Here is a 20,608-nt window from a genome sequence, read left to right on the forward strand (position 1 = left end):
TTACTAGCTATGTGATCCTGGGACTTCAATTTTGTCCTCTGTAAAATGAGCTGGAAAAGGAAATAGCAAACAACTCCTGTATCTTTGCCAAGAATGGAGTCATGAAGAGTCGGTCATAATTACAGAACAATGAAACAGCAACAACACTATCCACTACACCAGGCTGTCTCTTATATAGTAAGGAAAGCACTGAGCATACCTTCAAGTTTATATAAATGTGGATTGTTATTGCCATCTCCATATCAGTGAAGTGAATGGCTGCTGGACTATTTTGGTGATTAACCCTCACCTGTCCTATACAGGTGGCCTGGATGCTTTCTAAACTATCCTCCTTATTGAATTGTAAACTGGCAGTTTGTCTTCCCATGTCACTCCTCTACCCAAAAAGCTCCAATGGCTCCCTATTCCTTCTGGGATAAAATGCAAACTTCTGGATTCTATGCCTATAATTCCAGACCTATTTTAACATTTCTTCCCTTTCCTTCCTGTCCTCTACAATTCAGCTTATCTAAATTTCTTCCTGTTCTCTGAAGAAAAGATCCATCTCTTGCTTCTGTGGTTTTTCATGGGCTGATCTCCATGCCAGGAATATGGACCTTTCTCACTTCTCCCTCCCCAAATCCCTAACTTCCTTCAAGACTTAGCTCTGGCCAGTTATAACCCACACTATTGCTTTTGTCCTACCTAATACCCACCCAGGCAAAACTGGTCAGTATCACTTAGGTAGTTATGTGTATATATATTATTTTCCCCTATAGACTGTCAACTCCTTGAAGACAGGACCATTTCCATTTTTTGTGTCTGAATTGCCAGTGCTTAGCAGAGTGTCTGGCACATAATAGGCATTTAATGTTTGTGGTTGTCATTCAGTTATTTCAGATGACTTATTCTTTGTGACTTCATTGGGATTTTCTGGCCAAAAGATACTGATGGATTTGCCATTTCCTTCTTCAGTTCACTTTACAGATGAGGAACTGAAGCAAATAGGGTTAAAATTTTCCAAGTATGTGAGGCTAGATTTAAACTCAAGAAGATCTCAGGAAGAACTTCCTGACTTCAGACTCAGCTCTAAACATTTTACCACCTAGTTGCCTTACATGGTGTATACTTGTTGATTAAATGAATGATACACTGCCGTCATTTTTATTCACCTGCAGTTCTCATGCTTATTGAGTGATTTCTGCTTTCACAGACTCACAAAATTTCTAGGAATTAGCCAAATGGTTTCCTTAATTACTCAAGTCTTGACACCATCTTCTTATAACTGCCCCTTCCTTTTTCTGGCTTCTGTAGATTTCCTTCTTCCAGATTGCTGACTTTAACTATTGGCCCGTACAGATGCTCTAGTCTTCAAAATTGTATTGTATTCTTGTCTATCGAACATGACCGTTAATCAATTTATTTTTGTGGGAGAACAAGAAACTAGGTTACCTAATTTCATCCTAAGCTAAAATTACATCTCCACTCACCACCCAACCATACTACTGACTGACATGGAAGTTTTAACCTGTTCCAATTCTGACCTGGGCTCACTTGCCCCTCCTTGGACAGTCAGATGGCTCTCCATTCCCCAGGTGCACCATATTGGTATAGGATTTAGGACCAACATTGAACTGGCTTTGGCCATTCTGCAGTTCAGAACTTGGGAACTCAGGTGATCCATGAGCTTTGGCTTTCTCCTCTACAGGGCCTATAAGTATGAGACACCATAGCCTAACCTGACCTACTTCTTGTCCTGATCCTCACTCTCTGTACAGACTATAAGTTCAGCTCATTTCTGATACAGGACCACTGCCTGCTCTGGACTATTACACCAACTTAATTCTTCACAGTCTGGTCTCAGTTTTGGAAATCCTGGATCCAAGCCCAGCACATATAGCCTGTCACTGTCTATACCACAGTATGATGGCTCTATCACTTAACTGCAAATTCACAATGACAAATGTAATTGTGAACCAGGATTAGTAACAACTGTTCTCCCAGATAGAATCACTGAATGTCAGAGCTGGCAGGGATCTTGGAATGTGAAATGCTTGAAAATAAATGCTATAGCTAGAAAGGACTTAAGAAATCTACTTCCAAGTCCATATTTACAGAGTAGCAAACTGAGGGTCAGAAGTCATAACAGAATCATAGATTTATATCTGAAAGGGATTTTAACTATCACTAAGTCAAATCTTCATGTTTTTTAGAATAGGAAACTAAGTCTCAAAAAAGTCGTACAGCAAATACTAAAAAAAATTCTAATGGTATTATGAGCTGCCAAGAGAACATTTCTTATCAGATGTCCCTTAAGCACCTCAAACTCAGAATGTGTGACTCTGGAATCAAGAAGGCCTAAGGTTAGCATCAGACATATATTAACTATATGACTGTGGACAAATCACTTAACCAACTTTCTGCATCAGTTTCCCCATTGTCAAATGAGGATAATAATAGTACCTATTTCTCAAAGTTACTGAGGATAAAATGATCTATTTGTTCTCTAGTCTTTTCCCGGTCCTATTGATGGAATATAGTTTCTAGGTAATGACAATGATTTTGAGGTCCCCTGATCTTGGGGTGGGGCTTCTGTTCTAAAAATAAGTCAGTAATCCTAAATTTTCTGGCTTTAGAGTTTGCCTCAGGGACTTCCCACATTCAATCTAAGAACAACAATGTCTTATTCTGAATAGACCACTCCTCAATTCATTGCTGACTGTGAGATAGCTTCTGACCTCAGATTAGTCCCACAGACCAAACTTCTGAGACAATTGTGATAATCTGTTGGTCAGTGAAAACCAATTTCCTCTGTCCCAACTCTGTGCCACAGAATTAACATGTCAATGATAAAAAGCTGGATAAAGGTGTCTCCTCTCTCTTAGCACTTGGCTAAATTCTTTTGGAACTTAGTCCAGTTCAATTGGCATTACAATTACAATAAACTTTGCCCCTTGACCAGGAAATGGATTAAAACCTGCAAATTCTTTTGAGACATCTCACACCATTGGTCTGTGACTCCAAACTTTTGAGAGTCCCTTTCCTAATCTCAACACTATTTTCCTTATATCCAAAAGTTCAGGTTGATTACATTCCTATACTGCTCAATAAACTCCTTTGGCTTCATATGGCCTTTGGGATCAAATATAAACTTGCTCTTTCGGGCCCTTCCAGACTTATTAGCTATGATTCCCTTTGCCCCATTCTCTCACCCAGCCAAAATGGCCTTAAGCCTTCCACACAATAGTTCACCACAGTTCTGTGTCTTTAAATTAGTTTCTATGCCTAAAATGCACTTCCATCCAACCCTCCCTCACCTCTTAGAATCCTGGGTTTCCTTTAAAAGCTTGGCTCAAGTATCAACATTTATGTGAAACTCTTTTTGGATTCCACCAGCTCCTAATGATTTTGAAAACATTTGACATATAATCCTATGTGAATGTTGTCCACCCAATAGAAGGAAATCTTCTTGAAGGCAGGAACTGTTTCATTTTTCCTTTGTCTTTCTAGTATTTATTTTGGTTCCTGGCATATAGTAAGTGCTTGATAAATGATTATTGATAGATTTATTGATAAATTGTCTACCTTAGTAAAAAAAAATACTGTATTCAGGAGCCAAAAAAGTTTGGTCTGAAGGATCAACTCTAGCATTAATGGGTTACTTATCCCGAGTCTGATTTTCTTCACTTGTAAAATGGAGACAATAGTACCTGCTGTCCCTGCCTGAAGCACTCAAATGAAAGAACTTTGTAAACTGTAAAGTGATATAGAAACATTTTTTTTTATTATCATGAGCTATTTCTACAAAACTACTCTGTATCCCCCACAGGGGCTCGAACAAGGTAAGCTCAATAATTGTAATGCTTTAGTTCGATAACAATAATAATATAATTATATATAATGAATGCATGCAATGATAATAATAGAGGTTTGTAAGGAGCAATAGGAAAAAGACAAAGATTTGAAAACAACTTTCAAAAAAGGTCCAGGAAAGAGGGGGAGGAGAATATTTCCAGTAAGCAAGAAACAGAAGGTAGAATTTGACTTTGCTATTGACTTTGCCTCTAGGGAAAAGAAGAATTCCTTGAAAAACAAGGTGAAAAGACTCTCAGGACCCTCCCTTAATAGAATCTGTTGCTCTCCCACCATCAGCAGCAGATGTGGAAGGAAAGAAATGCACAAGTGCCCAGCAAGCTACAAAGGGAGGCAGGAGCCTGGCCTCTCCCTGACATTTAGGACCCATGATGTAGTAGGAAAGATCAGCAAACAGTGAAAAAGGCTAGGATAATCATGGTTTTAGGGGAGGCAGTATGTCCTGGTATTGATGTAGCAGGAATCCAGCAGGGACAGGGTAATGCCCATTAGACTGAACGGAATACATTCAGCCTCTTCAGCCCTTAGGCTACTGGTGTATTTTTCTACCATTCTCCTCCCCCTGCTCTCTCTGAGTAACTGATTATTATTTACTGGATTCTCTGTCTAAATTCCCCACTGGCAGCAAGTCTGCAGCAGTGAGGAAATGTTTAGTATAGTCAAACACTTTGAATCCTAGTACATGAAAGCTGCAAAGGGCATAGACAGAAATCATAGAATGAAGACTAACTGGAAAGATCTTAAAAAACAAATATGGAATGATAGAGGCAAAAGGGACTACAGACATGGAATGTTGCAAATAAAACACAGAATAGTGGAGCTAAAAAAGAACTCGGATCTTATTATGTACAGCCCCTCCATTTCACATGAAGAACAAGAAGGGAAAAGTGAGTTTTTCAAGTGAACTAGCTATAATGCCAGGAATGGGGCCAAATTCTCCTAGCTCCTGACTTAAGGCTGCAGCCAAACTAGAAATCAACTAACAACCTGGAGATGTGGACTCTGATTCCAGTTCCTAATGAACTAGAAAACCATGTCATACCAGATAATCCTTCCTGGTCTCTTCATCTCTGTTCCATACCTATAGATAGATAGCCCAAAGATACCCTAAATTAATCAATAGATCATATTAATTTAATGGATTACAATAATTTATGTTTTCTTCTACTACTGCCATTTTATGATTCTAAGACATGGTACATCATTCTTACTTTAAAGATGCAATTTGAAACCAGAGCAGACACATGACCACTTTCAAGTCACACAGCAAACATGTTATGAAAAAAATATCCTCACTTTTAGTTCATATTGTAGACAACTATTGCCAAATACATATCTGTATGTAGAAATCAGAAAGTAAAAAAATCTAGGTTTTATTATTATTCCCAAGCAAAGGCTTATATCTCAGAGAAAATTTAAATCATTATGAAGATTCTGACAAGGCAAAATTACATCAGAGTGACAGAGAAATAATTCATTTACATATTGTACTCTTCTATATTCCTTTTAGGCCATAAAAGGTAAAAAGAAGATTTCAGATTAAACTACATTCAGAGAATTCACAATAGGCTAATTGAGAAGGATGATTTAAATGTCCCCAAGGAGTCAAGGCAGTTGAGATTCTTCCTCTGGGTTCTTATTTAAGGAATGTTTAAGGATTTTAGGTAAATATTCCATCCCTTGTAGCAAGTTTTAGACAGGTGATATTAATATTAAGAAGGAACTTGAGACCAATTCCAATAGACGTGTAATAGAAAGGCTATCTGTATCTAGGAAGAGGACTATAGGGACAGAATATTGGAAACAACATAGTATTTTCACCTTTTTTATTGTTGTTTGCTTTTTTCCCCCTTTTTTTCCTTTTTGATCTGATTTTTCTTGTCCAGCATGATAAATGTAGAAATATTTTTTAGAAAAATTGCACATTTGACCTAAATTATAATATTTGCTATCTGAAGTAAGGAGGAGAAGGGAGAGAGAAAAATTTGGAATATAAGATTTTTCAAGGATGAATGTTGAAAATTATCTTTGCATGCATTTTGAAAATAAAAAGCTATTATTAAAAATAAATTTAAAAAGAGTTTGATTTAGTCAGAGATTGTAGGAGGAATTTCTCCCCAGTCTCAAATCATAAAAAAGAAATCAAATATCCCTATAAGGCAGATAAAACTGTGATTAGTGATGTGATTGCAAGCAGGTTGCAAAGAAGTTATGGAGAGGCAATAAGAAATAATTGAAGCATGGTGTATGAGTATGGAGTATGGAGATAAGAAGTCTGCTCTATTAGGTCCTAGACAGATAATGTTTAGAATCTTATATTCAATTCTTCAAGACAAAGTTAAGAAGATTGCTGATAAAATGGAGACTATAAATAGAATGGTGACATCAATGGTGCAAGTCATCATCTTTGCCTCATGAAGACATTTGATATCTAAAGTCCAATATTGATGATCATGTATGATTTCCTTTTCTACCCTCATCCTTCCATCCATGTATCTAAAATTTCATATCAATTAGATGAAAAATAAATATGTTTCAAGTAATAAAGTAAAATGTCTCAGTCTGACATATTTTGTAAGCCTTCTTATAAATGGAAAGTCAATTTTATAGAAGTAGAAAATAAGTCCTGAGAGGGTCTCAGTTCATAATATTTCTGATTTCATGGAGATCATGACCCCCCCCCACTTTCCACACAAAATAACAAGGAGATGAAGAGTCTTTTATCTTGAGGCTGAAAGCTTTCATCGTAAGCAGCCCATGGAGGGTTCATTCACACAGTGGGTCTGGCATAAAAGAGTATCAGGAGGTGAAAGGCTTAGTTCTTTTTGGACAGAAGGTAAGTTTCTTACTTTTTGTGTTACAGCGGAAAAACCTCTGGATTAGAAGGCAGAAGGCTCAGATTAGAAACCTGTCTGCTACTCACCAATGGTAGAACCTTAGCTGAGTAGTTCAACTATTGTAAGTCTTATTTTCTTCATCTGTTAAATGCCTTAAATCATCTCTAGAGTCCTTTCGATTTCTAAATCCTATGGGTAGAAAATGGGTAGTGAAGAAGGGGAGGCTGTAAGAGAAGGTAACTTTTTAAAAGTTCTGCTGTGAAAGAAGCAATAGAAGAATCTAGGAAGGCTTTTAAGACCTGAGGATATTTGTAAATACATGGGAAAGAGTTAATGGAGAGGAATGATTTGAAAGTGCAGGAGAATGAAGGGATGAAGGCTGGACAAAGCTTTAAGTGGAAGGAGGTAATGGCAATATTTTCCCTCACTCCATCTTTTTGAGTTAAAAAAGAAAACATATATAAGTAGAATATGCATATGAAATATATAGATATCATATTATATATGTATAATAGAATATCTATATATACATAACATATTATAATATATAATATTTTACATATATTTGTAATATAAAATATATATTATATCATAAAGAAATCCATTAAGAAAAGCATAACTTCCATAAAGAAAGAGGTCCTCGTTTCATTGTACCCAATCTTGGTTAGACTACTACTAGAGTCCATTTTGTCCTAGCTACCACAATATAGAATAAACATATTCATTCACTCAACTATTTATTCATTCATATTTTTCTATCTATCTATCCACCTATTTACCTATTTATTCATCTATTTACTATCTAATTTTAAGAATAGTTTTATCTCACCCAGAACAGAAGTTCACAACCAATTCATGGACTTGGGCTCAGTATAATAGGAAGGAAGGAAGGAAGGAAGGAAGGAAGGAAGGAAGGAAGGAAGGAAGGAAGGAAGGAAGGGTGGAAGGGAAGGGAAGAAGGGAGAAGGAAGGAAGGGAGGAAGGGAGAGAGGAAGGAAGGGAGGAAGGGAGAAAGGGAGGGAGGGAGGGAGAGAGAGGGGAGAGGGGGAAAAGAAGGGAGAAAGGGAAGGAGGAAGGAATTTTTTAAGCACATATTGTATGTCAAGCAGGGCGGACATAAAAACAATGGAAAAAGAAAGACAGCCCCTGCCCTTGAGAAGTTTATATTCTAATGGGGGGAGACAAACCACAAATAATAGATTTAAAAATAATAAATTTAATAAAAAAGACGGGTGGGGGAGACAGAAATTTAGGATGTTACATAGATATTCTATTTAAAAGGAATTAATTCATCCTTTGACATTTGTCTCACTATCTTCCTCTGTAAACTCTAAAATCCTTTATCTCTTTAGGATTTAGAATTACAATCTCTGAATTCTAATTTAGACTCAGTTCTAGACTATTGGATTATATCATATTCAGGGAAAAGAACTGAGTGATTGACTTTCCCATCTAATGTGCTTTTTGGTTCCTTGTTTCTATTCCAAGCTCTGCAAAGCGTACAGCTTTGCTTTCCTTCCTTCATTCTATCACTGAGATTTACTGAAAGTCAATATTTATTTGTTGTAATTTATTGTGTACCTCACCACTAAAGAAAGCATGTGTTCTGGACTTTTTTCTGGGAAAGGGACCATCAGTACTACAGGAATCTATGCCACACAGGATAATTTTCTTTGTTATATTCCCAGCTAAACTGGGCACCGATAGAGGAATCAGAGGGTTTTATTGAAAGTTGAGTAGGAAGCTGCTTATATGACAAGAGTGAATTGAAAGAGATGTGGGCAGTGGGATAAGAAAGAGGAGATCAGACCCCTGATCTGTTCCTTACTAGGAGACTAGAGTCCTAATTCTTTGACAAGTCTAGCCTTCAATCTTACCTACAAAAAGGAATAATAATCCCCACTCAGTCTCCTTGGTAGGTTTGTTTAGAGGGCTAAATTCAATGTAAAAGCAGTTTTAAAGTATTCCCTAAAATTGGTAGATGATAGCTTTGTCTTGAGATTCTGTCTTCCCCATGGATCTATCATGAGGAATGAAATTTATTGTAGATTTCCTTCCTTAGGTCAATGCAATCACACTAGAAGATTCCAGTTCAAGTGGAAAAAAAGAAAGGCATCATTGCGAGAATAGTATTGGTTTTGAAGTCAAAAGATGTGAGTTCAAAATCCACCTATGACATTTACTGACTTTGAGATTTAGGGCAAGTTACATGACCATCTTTGTCCTCAATTTCTTCATCAGCAAAATGAGAGCTTTGAAGTAGAAGATGAATAAGGTTCTCCTCCAGTTCTAAATATATGGTGCCTTGTCATTTGGAAAGAGAATCACATAGACTTTTGGACTTGGGTGCCTTAGACTCATCAAGTAAAAACCTTTTCATTTTACAGATGAGGAAACTGAGACCTTGAGAGGCCAAGTGAGTTGCCCAAGATCACAGAGATCATCCTCTAGTACCCATGACCAACTTTGTAAGTTTATTTATAAGTGTAAATTTATTTCTCAAAGCAATGAGGAGAGAGCAAGATACAGAAGGCACAAGGTATAGAGAAGCTAAAACTTGGCAAAGGATGGGAGTAATCTTTGTATTCTTGGAAAAGTCTATGTCATGGAACAAAATGAAAGAAGTCACTAGGGAAGGTCAGGGATGCACAAGGACATTTATGAAGAACCAAGCTTGGGAGAAAGCAGGGAAATAGTACTTATTATACAACATTTATCTCCATAAGATAACTTCACAAGTTGATAGATTATAAATAAGATGATCATAGATTTTAGAACCACAAGGAACCCTAGAGATTATCTAGTCCAATTTCTTCATTTTACGTATTATGAGAAAAATAACTTGTTCAATGTCACAAAATTAGTAAATGTAAAGGGTAGGTTTTAAATCTGGGTTTTCCTGAGTTTGTCAGGACTCTAGTTCTAGTGTTCTAGTTACCACTCCACACAACAGCTGAAGAAGTAACAAGGCCATGAAACTCAAAAGGGTGCCATTCCATTGGCTATCCAGAGGGCCTAACAGAGAGGTTTATACATCCAGGGGTCCTCAAACTGTGGCCGCCGGCCAAATGCGGCAGCTGAGGATGATTATCCCCTTCACCCAGGGCTATGAAGTTTCTTTATTTAAAGGTTTTTGTTTTTATTATAGTCCGGCCCTCCAACAGTCTGAGGGACAGTGAACTGGCCCCTTATTCAAAAAGTCTGAGGACCCCTGCATTAGACCCTTAGTTGGAGTATTCAGTTTTGCATTATACTATTGAAAAAGAAATGCAATATAGTGAATAGAAGTTCTGCATTGAAATTAGGAAAACCTGGATTCCAGTTTTGCTTTTGTCACAAACTGTCTATGTGATCACAGGCAAGCCACTTAAAACTCTCAATAGTTCAGTCTAAATAAAGACTGTCTGTTGCAGACTACTTGCCATTTATTATCAGTGGAGGGAGTTCTCAGCTTCCCTACTGGGAGATACCTACTCTAATGAAATCTCAGATTAGGAAATCTCCCATCCTCATTCCCCACCGAAATGTACCATACTAGACCAAAAGTAGGAAGGCACTCTACTCTCTAACTTCAAGGAGCAGATGCTAGAGTCAACAGACTTGTCTTTGCCTTGGGGGAAGGGAGACTGTGATAAGGAGAATGATTAGACAAGATGTGTAGGTGGGAAAACATACTCCTGTGATCAGACATCACATTACTCACCCACTACAGCATGTGGGTTGGAGACTGAGGCTATTAATGGTTCTAGGAAACTCTGGGATAGTCTGACCTTTTCAGATGCTGGTAATCTGAACTTTTTTTTGGCAGTTTCTAGTGGAACTGACCAAACATAGTCTCTAAGCCTATTTTTATCTATTTGCTGAACAGCCTGATAGAACTGGAGGCTGGAAGGGATTTAGTTTATCTAACTATGTAATCCAAAGGAAGGAAAATGGAAAGAGAAATAGTCAATTAAGTTATATTATAGTAACATGCTTGCCACTAATTAGCTGCCTGCCCTTTGGTGGATACTACAATGGTCTTTCTTCAGAAAGACCTGGATCCAAATCCTGATTCAAATACTAATTCACTCAAGTTACTCGATGAGATGGCTGAAACACAGATACATTTGTCCCTCATTATGAGGAAGTTAGACACAATGGTCTCTAAAGCCCCTTCCTCAGTCTAAATCTATGAAACTATTTATCACTTCTCTGAACCTCAGTGTTCCCACCTGGATAGAGAAGAAATTAGATCCTACAAACTCCAAGGACTCTTCCACCTCTTATATTCTGAGACTATCCTTGACCCTTCATACTTACTCACTCCCATCCTCCTTATCCCATCCAAACCAACACCTATTGGTTTTACCTTTGTAACATTTTTCACACATGTTCCCTTCTCCTACTACCATCATCCTGGTAAAGGTACTTATCTCATGCTTGGACAACCGAAATAGAGGAAATGCAACATATAAGGAATACAGAGGAGAGATGGTATGTAGTAGGGCATACACACGTGTACATAAATATATATGCACATAAATACATTTAGGTGATTGTGTATATGTATGAGTATATATATATATATATATATATATATACATATACATATGTAACATGCACACACATACATCCCACACATACATCCTTCTTGAATTTGAGGCAAAAGATAATCCTAGCTTTGCCTTTTAAATGCACCTGAGTTAGCCCAGAGTTAGCATTGCTTAACTACTCATAAACATGGAACTTTAGAGTTGGAAGGGATCTCAGGAAGTAAATCTTAGCCATTCTCATCATTTTGGAGCAAAAGAAACATAACCAAGAAGAGACTTACCAATATTTACTCAAAAAAGTTAGTACCAGAGTAGATTTAGTATGTAGGTCTCCACAAAGTATAACAGTGCCTAGTACATTTTTGCCACCTTTACAATAGCATTTGGGTCTAGCATTTCATTCTACCTGTATTCATCTGTTACTGATCTGTAACTTACAGTCTTAGAAAGTTACCTGGAGCTTCAATAGGTGAAGTGAGTGTCATGCCAGTAAATGTCAGACCTAGTTGTCAAACCCACTGCATCAACAAATTTCTATATTTTACCTATGCTATCTTATAGTAAATCCTTTTCAAATACTCCTCAACTGATGGTTTTACAAAATTTCCTTTATAAAACTCTGAACAAAGAAAAGATAAGAGGAGTGCTAGCTAGTTATGAAGGGATGCTTACACAGATCTGTTCAAATTTATCTTTTCTCTGGACTTGGAGGGAATATAGCAATTCCCTTGAATGATAGGTAAAGTGAATCTCTCTAGAGTTGGAAATAGTCCATTTATGAAGCCCATTTAGCCCTGACCCACTATTTCAAAGCCTTGAGGATGGGAATGTTCTCCCCCAATAATCTTTGGGGGGATCAAAGATGAAGTATCTCATCTATAAGCACAGGAAAAGTACAGAATGTGCCTCAATGAAATGCAATGTCAGATCCATGGAAGGGGAGCTCAGATAGAAAGGGAAAAAATAAAAGAAAGCACCAGTTTCAAAGTTGAGAGATGATGGCAAGTTCCTGCTGAGGATTTCAAAGGGAGATGAGTCATCATTGTTTTGGATCTAAAGGATTCCTCCCTGGTGTCCACAGTAGCAGAGAAGAGAGAACGCCTGTTTATTCACAATGGTCAAGGCTGGGATATTTTAATGAAGCTAACTTTGAGACTAATAAATTTGTATAGTTCCCACTACATATACCTTTTAAAAGCACTTAAAGACAGGTGGCAAGCACATGAAAGGAAGCAGCTGATAGAAGTTTTGTGACATTTATTGATTACTATAAAGTTTTCAAAGTGGTCTATGTACTGTAAATCATTTAATCTTGAGAAACTCATGGCATCTCATCATTTCAAATAACCTTAGAAGACATCTAGTCCGATCTAAATTCTATTTTTTTCAATGCAACTTTATTTGCATATCCATAAAGTATATTTATTAATTATAAACTAGCACAAGACTACTTGCCAGGAATCTGGAAGTATCATCCTGGGTCCCTAACACAACTCAAGATGTTCTTTCTTTAGGCAATATTATTACCTGGTAAGAGATATTGAGAGATAGTGGTCCTAAGCGCCAACCAGAAGGAATACCATTTTCTCAGAAATAAAACAATTCTTCTATACTTCCCTGGGCTTGAGTAAACCTCAGTTGGCTCTGGGTCAGATGATACTTGTCTAGATCTTCAAACTTATTACTTAAGGAAAAGGTGTTATGAAGTTCCTGCATATCATAACAAGCCTGTTGGATCTTACTTGTAAGTTGGTTGGGAGACCTTGGACTTTAGGCATCAGGTCCATGAAGGCTGATTTTAATTTCAAGACGATGTTACAGGACATGCCCAGCATCTGGATTTCCAGGAGCTGAATATCATCATCTTCATTTTCAGACTGGCTTCTACTCCACTTAATCCACAGCTCAAATGGTGCCTTATGATAATTCTTCTGATGCTCAGAACTTGCTTTGGTAAGTCACAGAGCTGGTACAAGAGTTTTCTTGGCACTTCTGATATTGTCCATAGCATTCTTATATACCTATCATTGGAGGTTGCTTATCAGTGAACATAGTGATGTGAAACAGTCTTTGTCTTTTTCAGTCTTCTCTGTAGTATTCTTGTTGGTTTTCTGGAGGTCTTGGGACTATCCTTTCAACAGATTAATCACCACAAGAGTATCCAGGTGTTAAAGTCCAAATCCTTTATTATCTCCTTCACAATCTAGTTTCCTTGCCTGGGGCCCAGGCTAGCTTTCTTAGAGGCCTTCTGGGGTCTAGATTTTAGTGGGGGGAGCAGGAGGACAGGCCTGCCACCAAGAGACTGATGAAGATGGAATGAATCTCTCTGAGTCTGAGGGCTTGTGCTTCAGCCTCCAGCCACCACAAAAGTGGATGATGGAATGAATGTGTCTCTGGGTCCCTTCCGAATCTGTGTCTGGCCCTTCTAAGTCTGTCTCTGGCTCTGACAGGCCTTGGTCTCAGTGGGGGAAGTGCCGGAGGCCAGGCCAGCTATGATGCTGTGAGATGAAGTGAATGAATCTGGCTCTCTTTGGCTCCGAGAGCTTGAGCTCCCACCTCCAGTCTTTTGTCTTCTCTGGCTTTGACTTTGGCTGAGTTTGTCTCAGCTTATGTGCTTTCTTATAATTACATTATCATAGGTATGAATCTTGTAGAATTATATTAAGTACTAAGTACATGTATTGAACTAGAGAACTATTAATCACCATGCTAAACTAGATAACCATTGTATTATCAATTCCACTGAGTTAGCACTTTGTAAGAATCCTTGTTTCAGAGTTCTGGCCTATAACATCTCCCACTTTCTTTTGTTTTAGAACATAAGGGGGTCACACCCTCCCTGACTTTTCAAGCAGGTGAGAACTCCCCCAAAAGAGGTGATCACACCTTTCCTGATTGCTCAAAAAAGGGTTGAAAACACCAAAAAAGTAGGTGACTATGCCTTCCCTGATGCCTCAGGAAGGGAGATGAAAACACCAAAGAAAAACGGGGAAACAAACCAGATTAGCAGGTTTCTGAAGGGTCTCAATTAAAACAGGTATACATAAATCCATCAACATGGGAAGTATTGCATAACAAACAACATGAATCAACATGAGGAATTATACATGTCCATAAATCCTGGAAATAATCCAAAACCAATCTATTGTCCATTACTTCATGTGTCAGAGAAGCCAATGATTCCTGCAAGTTTTGAAGTCCTGCAATAGTCTCATCATGTATCAGGGAATCTTATGATTCCTGCAGATTTTGAAGTCCTGTATCAGTCTTATCATGTCTCAGGGAATTCAATGATTCCTGCTGTTTGGAAGTCCTGCAACAGTCTTATAAACAATTTTTCATCTCAAGGAATCTGATGGTTCCTGTGGGTTTTGAAGTTCTGCAACAGTCTCATTATCAGCCATGCTCTTTCAGTGTTAGATGTTTCTTAGGTCTTTTCCTTTGTTTTGAGGTTTTTCTCTTTTTCTGTCTCTCTCTGATGAACAAGGCAGATATGGCTCATTGGCACCCATCTGATTCCTTTTCCATCTGTAGAGAAACAAGCAATTAACCTATCTGGTCCCTTCCATTCACCACTTTCTAGATCTCTCCTCATCACCTGGCAATTATATTGGAGCTGCTCACACTGAACTCTGCCCTTCTGTCGGATTAAAAAGCCTGTATTCTCCCCAATTGTAATCCCTTTCTCCCATTTGATTGCTTCTCTGCTGATTAATCATATCAGGGTCCTGAACTTCTAAAGACTCTCTGGGTTTAACCTTGGCTGCCATCATGCCCCACCTGTCTTTTGTTTGAAGTCTTGGAGCTAGGTGCCACCTCTCATTTCCCTGGGTCAATCTACATTCTGAGGCCCAGTGGAAGCCCTTGTTGCATTTTGAACATGGGGTTTGGGTCTTGTTCTCTAACCCTGTCTTCTCACTCTTTTCTTATGCCTACATTGAGCTTTCAGATGCCCTACTTTACCACACTGAAAGCACTGACAAGTCTCTCTGCAAGTCCCTTGCCAAGAAGGACCCTGTCTTCCCATGTTTTGCATGATAGCCTGGATATAAAAGGCATTTGTGCTCACTATGGCACAGTACCTTATGGTCTCCTCTAAAGAAGCATCCTTGTATAGTCCCCATATAAATCTTCTACAAACCTCATTAGCATTTTCTCTAACAAGTTGTTTTATCATAATTCCTGTAGCTGCATTTTCTCCAATAGTTCTTGTGACAGCTGAATGCTGGTGTCCCCCAAAATCAGCAAAATGTTCATCTGGAACTTGCTCTATTTTTGTGAAAGGTTCCCCTCTATTTTGTCCTAGGAGGGGAGCCCTGTGCTTTGATAGCAGCAGCAATTTGCTCATATACTATATCAAAGGGTAATAAATCTGTACTGAAGTGTCTGCATACTGACCATTACATGCTAGTTGGTCAAAGGTGACTTGTATATTAACTCCAGTTTGCATATTGCGTTGAGCTTGTATCCCACGTAGTTCATTATACTCTGAAAGCCACAACAAGTTTTGTCCAGGTTCTAAACATGTCCTTGCTATAGATTTCCAATCACTAGGGGTTAAAATTTCATAAGCCAAATTCTCTAATACCATCTTAACATAAGATGATATAGCCCCATAAAGAGTGCAATCCTTTTTTAAATCTTTAATAATTTGTTATCAAAAGGAATGTATCTTCTTTGTTAACTTAAAGAGTCAAACTTCAGTAACAAGATATGCATTTATCAAATCAGATATATCCTGTCCCACTTTTTTGGCTTTAACTAGTGCTTTTTGTAATGTTGTCATAGGCTGCTTCATAAGTGGTGCTGATTGTGTCACTGCCCCTCCCTTTCCTCCTTCTCTGTCCACCCATGAAGGGTTAATTAAGGGGGGGTATGTCAGGGGATAGGGAATGCCCTATTGTGTCACTACCCCTCCCTTTCCTCCTTCTCTCTCCACCCATGAAGGGTTAATTAAGGGGGTATGTCAGGGGATAGGGAATGCCCTAATGGTGCCTGTTGTGAAGCACCACACTCCTTAATTTCATCAGAATTGTACTTAATTCCCTTCTTGTCTAATTCTTCATCCTTTTCACCTAGTTTATCAGTATCCTCCCCCTGCTGCTCTTTCTTTTTTATCCTTATTCTAATACTTATATAATTTGTTAAAGTGAGTTGTATTAAGTTATATGTATAAAATATTTCTTTAGGAATCAAATTAGGACCATTATCATTGTAATATTCACATAGTTGCTCTCCTAATTTCCACTCATCTGGATCTATTTTTTTTTCCTTAGAGAACCAAGGAGATGTGTATTTTAATATTTTGAAGAGTTCAATAATCTGCATCCAAGCTACAATCAAACCTTCATTTTTTATGAGTTTAACTAAACTTTCGACACATTTTCCTTGAGGTGAAAAAGGCTCCTTTCTAAACATTTGCCCCATTTTAGCTGAAATACTACTTTAGTTCTTGACAAAGTTTCCTTCTTGTCTGCTTTTGTACCCCCCCCTAATTTCAGGGTCACAGAGGTTGGTCCTTAGCCCCACATTGGGCACCAAAATGTAATGTTCTTGTTTGGTTTTCTGGAGGTATTTGAGCAGCCTTAGTTTCAGATGAGTAATCACCACAAGAATAGGTAGGTATAAAGTCCAAAAGTCTTTATTTTCTCCTTTACAATCTAGTTTCCTTGCCTGGGGCCCAGGCTAGCTTTCTTAGAGGCCTTCTGGAGTCTTGGTTTCAGGGGAGAAGCTAAGTAGGACAGGCCTGACACCACAAGGCTGATGAAGATGGAATGAATCTCTCTCCTGCCTCCAGCCTCTTGTCTTCTCTAGCTCTGACTGTGGCTGAGTTTGTTGGCGCTTATATGCTCTCTTATAATTATATTATCATAGGTGTGAATCTTGTAGAACTATATTAAGTACTAAGTACATGTACTGAACTAGAGAACTGTTAAGCACCATGTTAATCTAAATAACCTTTGTCTTTATTAATTCCACTGACTTAATACCTTGTAACAATCCTTGTTTCAAGTTCAGAGTTCTGGCCCATAATACTTCTCTAAAATAATCTTTTGTCTTCCTTTGAAGATCCTTGGATATGAAATACGGCTAGTGATATTGGGAGGTATTCTTCCCTAGACGCTTTTAATTTTTCTAGTTTTTGGTTTTCCTCTTGGATTTTTGACAAGATTTTCTCTTCTTCAGACATGGATTTTGTGGTAACAGCATTGTTTGTGGCATCTTCCTTGTTCAAGGAACCACTACTGGAATTCATTAACAAATCAGTTTCTCTTAATGGTAGGGCTTGTCAAGTATAATCTCTTTATATGAATGGGGTTTCTTCTGTTGTACTGATATCTGTAGTCTGCTCATTCTCTCTTATCAATAGACTCACTTGAACTTTTGAAATTCAGTTTTCAATATGTTTTCATCATTTACCAATATCTGAGACGGTCTCTTCCATCTGTGATGGGCTTGTTCTGGCTCCTGAAAGACCAAGTTTTTTTTTTTTTTTTTTTTTTTGGTTTGTTTGTTTTGGTTTGGTTTGGTTTTTGGTTTTTCCCCTATAGTAGATGTGTGATCCACACAATGTTCCTCCTCCTCCTTTATGCCAATAGCAATTATATGGCTAAAATTGTATCTTACTATTTTTTCCTTCTCATTTTAATCTAGTAATGAACTCTGAGGACACAGCCACCTCAATCTAAAATTTAACAAACTGTTCCCTCTGGATCTTCTTCAGCATGCAGTCATCCAACTTTTATTTGAAAATTCCATGTTCAAGGAAGCCCTTTCATATTTGTAAGAGTTCTATTCATTAGAAAGTTCATTTCATAAATAAAGCTAAATCTTCTTGTCTATGATTTCTTCCAGTAGTTCTAGTTTTATTCTCAGGAACCAAATAAAGTAAGTTCATTGCTCTTATACATAACAGACATTCTAATATTTGGAAACAATTATATTCTACCAGCTAGGTGATGCAATAAGTAGACCCAGGAATAATTGAGTTCAAATTCAGCATAAGATAATTTATTAATAGTGTGTTTCAGTTTTCTCAACTATAAAGAACAATAAGAACTTTCTGACCAAACCAAAATGAACAGGAATTCATCAAATTTCTCAGCCTAATTGGTAAGTTTTTCTCTAGCTGGGAAAGCTGATTTCTGTCTGGTTAAGGGATATTTTATTTACTTCCAATTCACCAGTTCTAAATCTGCTTAACTGTTCATTCATCTAGCACATATGTCTCCCTGTTAACCAGGAGCATACCATAGAAGATGTTAGCAAATGCTCCCCTAAAATCCAGATATATTATAATCAAGTCAAGTATCACTCACAAATAAACTGGGAAGTATCCATTTTACAGAACAGGACATGGAGGCATCAAAAAGTTAAATAGATCTGGTTAAGATCAAAGCTCATCAGTGTAAAGTTACTTGGTCCAGTGTTTTGGGTTTCACTCTGAGTGTAGAGATGTTTCTATTACATGTTATAGATTCTATGCTGCACAAGTATTACCCTCAGCAGTCTGATTCGTGTATACCTTTCCAGACTTATTGTGAATGATTATTTTCACATACTTTATATGTTACCATAGTAGCTTGCTGACTTTCCCTTTATACAAAATTCTGCCTCCTGACTCAGAGCCTTTGCTAAAGTCAGTTATCATACCTCATAGAATACCTGGCTGTCATCATGACCCAGGTCAGAAGGTACCTACTGAAGTCTGTCCTGATTGCTCCAGTTACTAATATCCACCAAACAGAAATAACTTTCTCTCTATTTTGCATATATGTTTAATTGTCAATACATATATTTTCCCTCTCTGTTATAGAATATAAAGTACTTGAAGGTAGGGAGAAAATTACATTATTTTCTTTTACCTTTATTTCCTTTTTTTAATTTCTAATGCACTGTACAGTAATTGGAACAGAGTAGTCCCTTAAGAAGGTTTTGCAAATTGACTATGTCTCAGTAGTACCACTGATAACCTATTTCAAAACATTATGAATTTTCACAAGTGTTGTATCTTACCAAGATTTCAGTTTCTACTGAAGTAAAAAATGGGGGCTGTTACCTTCACATTTTAGCATTCTGAGATCTTAATGAAGAATGGAAAATAATGAATTAGTTGATTTATTATTAGTAAACAATGATGACTAAATTAATTGAATCACCAAGAATTCTTAATAGCTAACAAAGTTAATTACCAATAGTAATGCTAAATTAACCAACTAATCTAAACATAGCTAAGAATGACAAAAACTAATTGATCTAATGTCTATTGATGAACAGCAGTGATTATTAACAACAAGAAGCATCATTGGAGTCAAGGGATGAATAGAGGATCTTTTTCAAAGTTTTATGAAGACTAGCATATATTAGCATAAGTAATTATATTCTGGATGCTTCTTATAAATGTTTCCTTTTCAAAATAATGTTTATAACTCATGTATTTGTTTGTCAATTGAGAATGCCTCTTTTCTTAGAACACAGCAGCAAGAGCTATTTGTTCCATATATTATGACATTGTTACACCAGTGGGGATTGTCTCCTCATGATGTTCATCATTAGATTAAGGATCCCATAATACTAGCATATGAAGATAATTTATGTACTGTATAGACTTATATACTAGCTTTACATAGACCTCACCTTTTACAGCAGTGGAAATAGAGGTCTTAGGAGGTGACAAGACCTATTTAAATTCATAATATTTTGAAATAGTTTGCCAGTGACACTACTGAGGAATATCAATTCAATTTATAAAAACTGTCCTAAGTGACTACACTTAAGAAAGAAAAGGGAGATGGAGACAGCAGACAAGAGATATTGTTCTCCTTGCTTTAATGGAATTGATTCTAATAAATAAGCAGAGGAGATTTTTTTTTTGAAAATAATTCACAGATCATATTATAAGGATTGGAATTCCCATTTAACCTTTAAGATTCCCTTTAACCAAGACTTGGGTGATCCAAGTCACCAGCTCCAAGATCCTCATTAGAACAAGCCTCTTATTATTCATTTTCTCATTAATTTTTAACCAAAAAGCGTTGATTGCCACCCTCGGGAACACCTGCTCTTGCAAGGGCATATAAACTGTGAATCATGCAGTGTCTGGCTTTTAAGGAGGCCTCTGCCCTCTTTTATTAATAATCATACTAACCTTTTTAATAAAATGATTAAATTACAGAGAAATTACGTCTCTTGAACAGCACATTTACATAATCTACTAATATTTTGATTTGCTTTTCATTCAAATTCCCTATGAGATTCTTATTGTAAATATAAGTAGTATATGTCCTACTATATGCAACAATAAAAATATTCTAAATCTTATTAAATGACATGACTTAAAGATGTCCTGTAGTTTAAAATTTTAATAATAAAAGTGCTTTATTA

At 37.2% G+C, this 20,608-nt stretch overlaps 1 protein-coding gene across 1 annotated transcript in view; it reads right to left on the bottom strand.

The window, feature by feature from the left end:
* LOC100931725 (collagen alpha-1(XXII) chain) overlaps positions 1-18,900 on the bottom strand; it is a 146,985-nt gene extending 128,085 nt beyond the window's left edge. Inside the window, 5 exon segments of the mRNA XM_031947429.1 lie at positions 12,752-12,966; positions 12,969-13,311; positions 17,261-17,278; positions 17,280-17,496; positions 18,878-18,900. Of these exon segments, the coding sequence (XP_031803289.1) occupies positions 12,752-12,966; positions 12,969-13,311; positions 17,261-17,278; positions 17,280-17,496; positions 18,878-18,900 (816 nt within the window).
* Positions 18,901-20,608: the final 1,708 nt, after the last annotated feature.

Source organism: Sarcophilus harrisii, chromosome 1 (assembly GCF_902635505.1).
Source record: "Sarcophilus harrisii chromosome 1, mSarHar1.11, whole genome shotgun sequence".
NCBI classification, from domain to species: domain Eukaryota; kingdom Metazoa; phylum Chordata; class Mammalia; order Dasyuromorphia; family Dasyuridae; genus Sarcophilus; species Sarcophilus harrisii.